Raw genomic sequence first — 9,716 nt, 5'->3', positions numbered from 1 at the left:
CACACACACACACACACACACACACACACACAAACAACAACCTAATGTATTTGCCTGTCACTAAACAAAGTATCGACTGTGTGCCCATGAACAACACTCTGGCCATTTATTAGCACACCCACACATTCTCACGCACCGTTTATGGCTGATTGCTAATTGATCTGGCTCAATTAGCCCCTCAAAAATGAAAAGCTGACAGTCTAAGTCAATACAGCTCACTCTTTACTCCCTCAATGAGAAAGCTGGCCGTTAGTGAGTGTGCATGTTCGTGTGATTGTGTGTGTGTTAAAATGTCATCAGTTACAGTGTTGGTCCTTTTGACAATTGCTGTCTGTAGATGTTTTGTGTCCCACTGATTCAATAACGATCTAAACAGAAAACAAACCACGATAAACACAATTAGGTTGGGGAAAAAGGTGGGAAAATCTGCTAGTAAACGATGTCAACAGTTATCACTGTGTGTGAGGTCTGAACAAATTATCCTCAATCACTTGAATGTGTCCACCCGTGTGTGAGAGTGTGTGTGTGTGTGTGTGTGTGTGTGTGTGTAAGAGAAAAAGGATGCCAGTTTATCACAAGAGCCAAGTAAACAATGTCAACGATTAAGCATTGTGTTATGTCGTAAGCGCTGAATACAACTCAGACTCTCAAGTTCTTTGGCAAAAGACACATTATTCCTTCCTGCGGAGCTGATCTACAAAACGCTACGCAAATCAAGCTAAACTGTCGCTAATACGCAGTAAATTAGTACACCACCTTTTTATCTTTATTGTCCCCGAGATGAAATACTGTACTGCAGAGAATGTGTGTTTATGGCAAGGTTCATTTCAATTCTTAAAGTTGGAGAACGAAATAGTCTAATATACATCCTACTACTAAGAACCAAAATCATTAGCAAACACACTGTAGACACAATTTACACTTTAATATCATCTAAGTGAAATCCAAACTCTCCAAGGCCCACATTTTCCAGGCTTCTTCAGTTGATTGGTGTTTGCTGTTGATGAGAAATTAATAAACAAGTGAAGACAATAAAAACAAACTCATCATGTCGCTTTTGTTAAATACATGATTTATGTGCACTGTTTGAGTTAAAAAACTAGTCTATATCATTCTGAGTGACAGTACAGTAGCTGCCGAAGGCATCAGAGTATACTACATATCAAAGCATCCCTTTACTCAAAGTTGACGACACTGGGAACATTAGAAATGACCGCTTTTTCTGTGGAACACAGTTGTTATACATCAGAAACACAATAATAAAGGCTGAGGTTATCAGTCAGTGCTGGCTTCAAGGCTGAACAGAAGTTTTACAATGCCTCCACTATATTTTAGTATCAACAAAACAGATAATATTTACTATCTAGAGAGTGGTGGTTCACTGTGTGTGTGTGTGTGTGTGTGTATGTGTGTGTGTGTCATTTTTCTATTTGATTTACAGTGTGCTTCTTGTCACCATTACTCCCAGAAGTTGTAATCAACCCATCTCTGTTGTTTTAGTGTGTTTCACAGTTGAGAAGGAGAGGAGAAATTATTGTAATAAACTGCTCAGCTCCTGACACAAAAAGGGTCTAAAACCCACACTAGGCGCCTTGATGTTTCCAACAGCTCACCTGATCAATGTCGTTTGAAACCAACATTGCTTCTGTTGTATTGCTATCGTGTGTGTGTGTGTGTGTGTGTGTGTGTGTGTGTGTGTTTGATATTTTATTGATGTAAGAAAAGAGCAAACGTAGAATTACTGCTGGTTGGTTGTATTTCTGCACTCATAACTATGATTAAATTTGTTCAAAATTCAAATGTTTCAAATGTCTTCTTCTCTGTCATCTGAAGGAGGAAAGGCCCCCGGCAGCCAGCCATGTCCCAGACAGTGCAGTACTATACAGATTTGATCTGTTGCATAACATCCCAACACAATAATGACCTACACTGGCTGAAGAAGAATTGAGGACTCGTATCATGGCTACCTTGCTGTAATGAAAGACAAATAATACTTGATGGGGTGACGGTGGCACTGGTGAGTTTCAGTTTTCAAAGTATGAATATTCAAAGCAGTCATGGCAGTTTGTCAGTTAACCGGGCGAATGTGACAGTTCTTCAGAGAGTAACAAACAGTTAACTGTCCACTCTGAAAGGAGGAAGGATGGAACAGCTTCATCATTCACCGCTTCACCGATCAGAGTGCAGACCATTTGTGGAATAGTTAAACATTTTGGGAAATAAATTTACTGGCTTTCATGCTGTGAGTTAGATGAGAATATTGTTACCACTCTCATATCTGTCTGTTAAATATAAGACAACAACTAGTATCTGGAAACGGCTTTTCTAAAAGGTAACAAAATCCACCTACCAGGATCTCTAAAGCTGAGTGAGTAACTAGCTCAACTAGCTAGCTGTTTCTCTGTTGCCAGTCATTAAGCAAAGCTAAGCTAACCGCCTACTGGCGGTAGCTCATCTAATTTAACTCTTGGCAAGACCATGAAAAAGTGTATTTCCCTAAAAGATCAAACTAGTATTTTAAATGATCTGGTCAAAATGTGTATTCTAAACATTACCTGATTGTTTGTTTGGTTCTATTAGAGATCATACACTTTAATGAATATGTTGGATTTGGGACTGTATCTATGGTGCCATGGTTCTATGTTCCCCAGTTCAATATTCTGTTGAAATATGGGCTGAAATATGTTTGGGACGTTTTCCTTCATACAAAAGAGTAACTTTTATCTAGACTAAGACTAAGGGGAACACACAACCCTGGGAACATTAGAATTACCCATAATTCTGTGGAACACGGTTGTAATATAACAGAAACACAATAGTAAATGCTGATTTTTCGAGTGATATATAGTACTTGGAATTTAAATTTAATTTTAAAAGAATCGGAATGCTTGAGTATATTATAATTCATGTTAATTGAAGCCGATGCTGTAAAAAAATACATATATTTTAAGACATTAGAACTGACTTCAGATCAATGTTAAACACTGGAATACTTTGACCATGGGATAGTCACAGTATGCAACCTGTTAAAAGAATACTGTGACATTTTGAATTTGAGTTAGCCGTCACTTTGTGGGAAACTGTGTGGGTGATTGTGCCCGCCACTTTCAATGATGAATGCTGACAGTGCTAACAAGACATTTCAGGAGACACTAACAAAGACAAATGCATAAAGTTTTTCCAGAGTGTGTCAAATGTCTGCTGAAGAAAAATGGCCAAGAGAAATTCAGAGCTAATGGTGAATAAATTAAATAATTGGTGAATGGAAGGCAGTTTGCTATTACATCTTGATTGAATTAAAAGTAAATTCATCTCAAACATACTGCACATGTCCAGTCCTTCCAATCCAGGACGTGACAGTAATGCCCAATTTGGGTCCCTCTGTATACAGTATATCATCCTGCTGCTTCTAGTCCAGTCCCTGTTTTCTTCTGTGGTTCTTCAGTCAACACTTCAGTCCTTGCAGCCCTTAAAGGGAGGGTTTATCCCCCAAAGGAATCTGTTAATTCCAATCAAAGCAAAACCAACCTGAATTGTTTTCTCCAGTGTTTCTTTAACTTGGAGACCCCAAAAAAGGTCAATAGAGGCTACATTCACTCAGCTTGGGTCCCCGACTGACAGCGTTTGACGTGGTGTACTACTGCATGCGGGCTGCAGAAAGGTGGAGAAACAAGGTAGATTTCTGTTTTCAAAAGATATGAAATGTCCCTTTAGAGAGGTCAGGCCACCAGACCCAGGCGGGAGATCTTAGCAGAGAGGAAGGAGTGGAGGATAAAGACGATCGGCTTAGGACAAGAGTGGAGGTCCAGTTGCTGGAAGAGGAAGGAAAAACAACAGAATATAAAAAAATAGTACAAAACAATAATGCAAAACACAAAAGTAGTATGGAGGAGAGAATATGATTAAACAATGTGAGAATTCATTGAGCAGAAGGGATAAAAGAGAAGGGAAGAGGCAGGGAAGGGAAGGCAAAGAAGTTTGTAAAGCACATAAAATCATAAAAATCTAGTCAAAACTAACTACACAGGCAACAGTTCCCCATGAGTCAAGGATTAGACAAATCTAGCTGGAGCTAAGCATGGTACACACACACAAACACACTCACTGTGAACAAAGCTCTGTTCATAGCCTGAATCAAAAGCAGGCATATGACTCATATCCTGTTTCTTAAGTCTATAGGGAAGCCTATAAATCCAAACTTAGTACTTACTGTTTAGTTGGTCGTATTTAACACTGAGGACTTTTTAGAGGCTACCTCATCAACAGCAAACCCAGTGCAATTTAATACAATACATCAATACATGTGTACTGGTCCACAAAAATCTTGTCATCTAAAATAGTCTGATTTTCAGGAGGTGGGATAGATGGTGTGTCTTTAGTGACAATGCCAGTCAGTCTTTCAGTAGGTCCAACAAATTGGTCCAGACTGAAATATTTCCATTATGCTAAGGAATTTGGTACATATATTCATGGTAGCCAAAGGATGAATCCCAATGACTTTGGTGATCCTCTGACGTTTGCACGAGCACCACCATCAGGTCAAAGTTTTCATTCAGGTAAATATATAATTATCTACTACATGGATTATAGGATTTTATACGGACATTCATGGTTCCCAGATGTTGAATCCTTTGGTGATCCCATATTGTTTGCTAATGCCACCGGGCAGGTTGACATTTGCGGTTCAGCTAAAAGTTGTCGGGTGAAATGTCCAAACAACTAGTGTACTGGGTGGATTTCCATGAAATTTAGGATTCATTCCCCCTCAGAATAAATTATTACTTTGCTGTTCCCTCAACTTTTCATTCAGCACTATCATCACTTCAAAACACTTTGATTTGTGACCAAATATCTGCTAAAATATGACATCATATCAGTCTAAGTTGTTTTTTAGTGCTAACACTCTAAACTAAGATAATAAACTATACATGCTAAACATCAGTATGATAGTATGTTCGAATTTTCATTGTAATTGTTTCTTTTCTAAACTAAAATCAATGCTTTGGCTTGATCTGTCTCTGTAATACATTTTCTGTATTGGTAAGATGAATTGTCAATTGCTGTGACAAAATTAGATATTCATACTCCCTGCCAGCTAATGACAGTGTGTCAACACTTTGAAAACAAAGCCCAGCTGATTCTACTTTCAAATGTTGAGCTAATGAGCCACTAGCTACATCACCAAGTGCCTTGGGATTTTTTATAAAGCCTTGTCTATGACTGTTGGGATTCAGAAATGCTACGGATCCCAAAATCTGTTCTGCTAAGGTAGCCAGCAGAGAAAATTCTTTACTTATTTGCCTTTAGGATAATCTGAGCCTTAGTGTTGCTGAGTATATCTGACAGAAGCTTCATAAAGAGCCGTATTTGGACTGTTGCACTCACAGTTCGAGGCATCGATTTATAAAACACCTCAGTTTCCAATTTCTAAATCCCATAAGCCAATACATATTTAATAGTAAACATTTTAGTTTTAACTGTCAGTTTTTTTCCCAGCATACAGTAATTCCCAGTGCTATGATTTTTATGAATGATGAAGCATCATGTGTTTCTGGGTAAGCAGTTTGTAGAAGTGCTAAGGGATGGTTAAGAAAAAAAAGCTGGCTCATCCCCCTGACACCAACATTTAGATTTTAGATTTTAGATTTTAGATTTTACGATCCAAGACGCTAAAAACATTTATAACAGAAGTAATAAATACTTTAGCTACACATTCTCATGAACAGTTTTGTATGATATTGTATGTGAAACTCTTGCACAACAATTGGTAAATGTCACCAAGTTGCGGCGAATGCCAACTGTTATCGTGAAAGTTAAGTTTAGTGGTCGTTACAGCCAAGTTTAGCCAACAGTAGGTGATTGTGAGCCGGGTACCGGTCACCTTGAGGTGACGGTCGTGACAGCGGCCGTGGCAGTTAAGTTTAGGGATCAAAGCGACCGATTACTGAGATTAGGAACAAATGTGTGGTTTGAGTTAAAACACTGGTCCCCTTAAGTAGTACTTCCAGGAAATGAACACACCTCTTCTCGTAAACAAACTCTGCTCCCCCGCTCAAAAGTCCTGTGTTTTGGGACCTATTCACCACCTCATACAGCGGTAGTCAATGTTGGTCTAACAGTAATAAATACATGGAATACATTCAATTTACAGTGCCTTACTTTTTGTAGCTTTGTACAAATGGTTCATGAGAACAGCCTGATTGGTAGTGAGAGTGGTAGTGTTTCTACTTGGTTGTTTTCAGGTATACACATCAATAACTTTAAGGGTGGCCCGTGAAACACAAGCCACCTGGACTTCTATACAGGGAGCAGTTGAGTGATGTAAACAGATTAAAACCCTTACAGTAAGTGGCAGGCTATTTTTTAAAGAAAACTTCACTCGTACCTGGTAAGACATACTGTACATATATGTGAAGTTTTTTTGTGATGAATTGCTGTAATCTACTTTCTGCTGTATCACTTTCCCTCTGCCTGTCTGGTTCACTTGTGTTTGGCTTCATTTTCCAGTAGACCTCCTGAAACCACTGGGAGTGGGTGAGAATTTGTTCAATTTATTGTACTGGGTTGTACATGACCACCATCCCCAATTATTAATTAAATTTAAAAATTCTTAAATTCTTAATATTAACCTTAACAAATAACATTTTAACTTATTTGAACTTGAAATGAGAAATTCTTAAGTGCAATTCTTTGGATTGGGTTAAATATAAGAAACATATTTGTTTCATAGGTTGGAGAAAATTAGAAGGCTGTAAGTTTAAAAAGAAAAAAGATCCAGAGTATGAATATTGCAAAAAAATTTATCTGTAATGGCATGTTTAAATTCAAAATATGAGTGCGACAGACCATTTCTTGTACTCCAGCAGGGTGTCAGTAAATTGTCTGGCTGTCTTTGCTAAAGCAAAATGGAGACAAGTAGCGAGCCATGCTGAACGCAAAATGAACGGACGGACAACAAAACATCTAGGAAGTATTGTGTGGGAGCATTTTAAATATGACACAATATCCAATGATTATGTATATTTTACAATGTAGTTCCGGATTAGGCCATGTAGGTTCAAATCAAACCACACAAATTACATGTTAGTAAAAATTTGTTCAAACTTGATTTAAAAAGAAGTAACAATCCTCTGCCACATTTGCTGGTCTATTGAAGCTACTACTGGGGCAAAACAAATGTCAAATCAGCCTCTGTGCTTGTTTAACATGGGTGAGTGTAGAGAGTAGGCCTACTACTCACATTTCTTCATATGATTGCACATCATCTATGTTTGACTATTTATACACAAAACAAAGTTGAGTTTCAGTGGACTGTGAACCCCTGAGTTCCTATTGGAGCTTGTTACATTTTGTGTGTCAAAAACTTTATTAAAAAAGAAAACACTCACAATCTCCCCCTCCTTCCCGCCGAAGTCAAGGAATAGCATGCGGACTCCGTCATCTGAGGACAACTTTAGTTTTTCGTAGGGGTAGGAGAGGAGCACTCGGGGCCTGGTGGGTGTGTGAGCGCCCCTCTCCTCCCCGTCTCCCAGTTTGGGGTCAGCCAGCACAGAGAAGCCCTGTTCGTAGTGAATCACCAGCCGGCACTCTTGACTCTGGTAAAGACAACCTGGAAGATAATAGGATATTAACATGTTTAAATGTTAGTGAACAATATGCTCATTTCCCCTGCATTGACAATGTGTGGATGAAGTGCAAGTCCGAATTTGAATCACCTGATACATACATTGTAGAATAAGTTATTACAATGAGGTACAAGTTAGTCTCTGAATCACAGACTACTACGTAAGAAGTGGTAGTACAACTTTAAATGTATATTGTGGACTTCAAAATGTATTTCATCCCTGTCCGTACTGTCTAACGACTTGTATTGGAAGGGCAGGGCCAACAATGGGTTGTGTAACTTGGTTGAATGTTTGTACAAAGTGCTTTAATTTTCCATGTTCTTAATATAAAAAAGATTAATGACATTGATACAGTCTCTTTTTCAATTATGAACATAAATATTGAATGATTTTCTGACCATACACCCTTATTATGAGTATGCTATACTATAATATTTCTTCCATAGAAAATACTTAAAACATAGACATTATTACTGTTTTCATGTTGACATTGTTGGTGATATTTCCCTGATCTTACTGTTCAGAAGGCATTTTCTCTCTCTGTTGCCAGTTTATTAGATATGAAAGGTAGAATATTTAAGCATACAGGTTTTCAAAGGTATTTCATCAATTCTAAGGGTCTTCCACAGAAGGGTTAGTTTGAGATAACCCTATCTCACAGTTTACAATAGATTGGGATGTGTGAATCTATTAGAAGTGTCTTACATACAGTATTAAGAGTAGTTTGAAGGTAACCATCTCACAGTAACAGACACATTGGAAGGTGTGAGGACAAAAAAAAGTGTAAAATATGAGTGATTCTGACGTTTTGAGAGACACTTTGAGTACAAACTCTTGTGTGTACCCATGTTTATCTCCCTCTTAGGAATCTATTTCATATCTTAAATAAAGCAGCCTTTAATATAAAGAAGTTGCCTGGGGTCGTCCTGTCAAGGTCTCCACTATCATTTACCGATATAATTCCCAGAAATCAAGGTACACCCAGCTTACACAAATGATGCACTGATGACATAACAATAAATCTGTTCTTCATGAAGATTTAATGTTATTTTTTTTTTTTAACTGTGTTGATTAAACCTTTTTAGTAATTTGCTGCGTTTTACAAAGGGGTATTTCTAATATTTGGTCCTCCCCATTTATATTGTTTATGGAAGCCTAAACATAGAGATACAGTTACTCTTGTACAGCATTCATGAAGATCTATGCCCTTCTTATTCAAATAGATTCTGTCATGTTGTCAAAGCCCAACTCTGTTCTAACTCATGTGTCTTTTACACTTTACAGTTTACCACATTTCAATGACGGACAACTCTTTTCACAGAGACCAAACCGCTGCTGTACAGTGTAATGTATCGGTTCAACATAATTTCTCATGACTGTTTTTCCTGCTCCCTCTCGTCTCTCCTCACAGCATGTGTCCGGCTGAAAGCAGAGTGTGCCATCTATATCTACTCTCCAAATCACTTTCCTCTGCTGTAATGACAAATCTGTTGCGTCTCCACACAGTGAGATCCAGCTACATTTAGTCTTATTTTTCAATGTCTTGACAGCAGAGTACCCTTGCTTCACCCCCTGCATGCTGAAAACTTCATTTACAGAATAGGCTCCTCTCTCTCGATGACATCTGATCTATCGAGTGGCGTGTTTGTGTGACAAAGAGATGGTGAGTGAGAAGAGAGTTGTTAGCTTTCCATTGTTTGCTGATAGCCTGAGCAGGATGTGTATGTATTGCATGAACACGGATGGGAGTGTGTGTTTGCATGTGTGTATATGACAGTGTGTGTGTGTGTGTGTGTGTAATGCCTCTAAGCTGGTGAGGTAAAGGAGGGTATTTTCTATCTTGCAGAAATGTGAAAGAGACATGGAGATGCATATATGAGTGGGTCATTTCCGGGCTATAGAATAGCTATGCATGTGTGTTTACATAATGTATAGGTACGCTCTCTGTAGCCAACATCAGTCTCTGTCAACAGGCCGGTTTTCTGACTGCTTAACCGCGTTGTCAGTCCAACCACACTAATGACGCTATACACACCTAAATCCCTTCCACCTTCGGTAACACACACACACACACACACACACACACACACA

General features: G+C 38.4%; 1 protein-coding gene across 1 annotated transcript in view; it reads right to left on the bottom strand.

Annotated features, from left to right (window-relative positions):
• Nucleotides 1-3,069: 3,069 nt before the first annotated feature.
• The window catches only part of sntb1 (syntrophin, basic 1), a 54,346-nt gene continuing 47,699 nt past the window's right edge, over nucleotides 3,070-9,716 (bottom strand). The window contains exons 7-8 of the mRNA XM_032518126.1: nucleotides 7,389-7,609; nucleotides 3,070-3,812 (exon numbers count right to left, since the gene is read on the bottom strand). Of these exons, the coding sequence (XP_032374017.1) occupies nucleotides 3,720-3,812; nucleotides 7,389-7,609 (314 nt within the window). The 3' untranslated portion in view covers nucleotides 3,070-3,719. The remainder of the gene's footprint in view (nucleotides 3,813-7,388; nucleotides 7,610-9,716) is intronic.

Source organism: Etheostoma spectabile, chromosome 6 (genome assembly GCF_008692095.1).
Source record: "Etheostoma spectabile isolate EspeVRDwgs_2016 chromosome 6, UIUC_Espe_1.0, whole genome shotgun sequence".
Classification (NCBI taxonomy): Eukaryota; Metazoa; Chordata; class Actinopteri; order Perciformes; family Percidae; genus Etheostoma; species Etheostoma spectabile.
The sequence above is the reverse complement of the archived record's forward strand: the minus strand, read 5'-3'. Positions and strand labels throughout refer to the sequence as shown.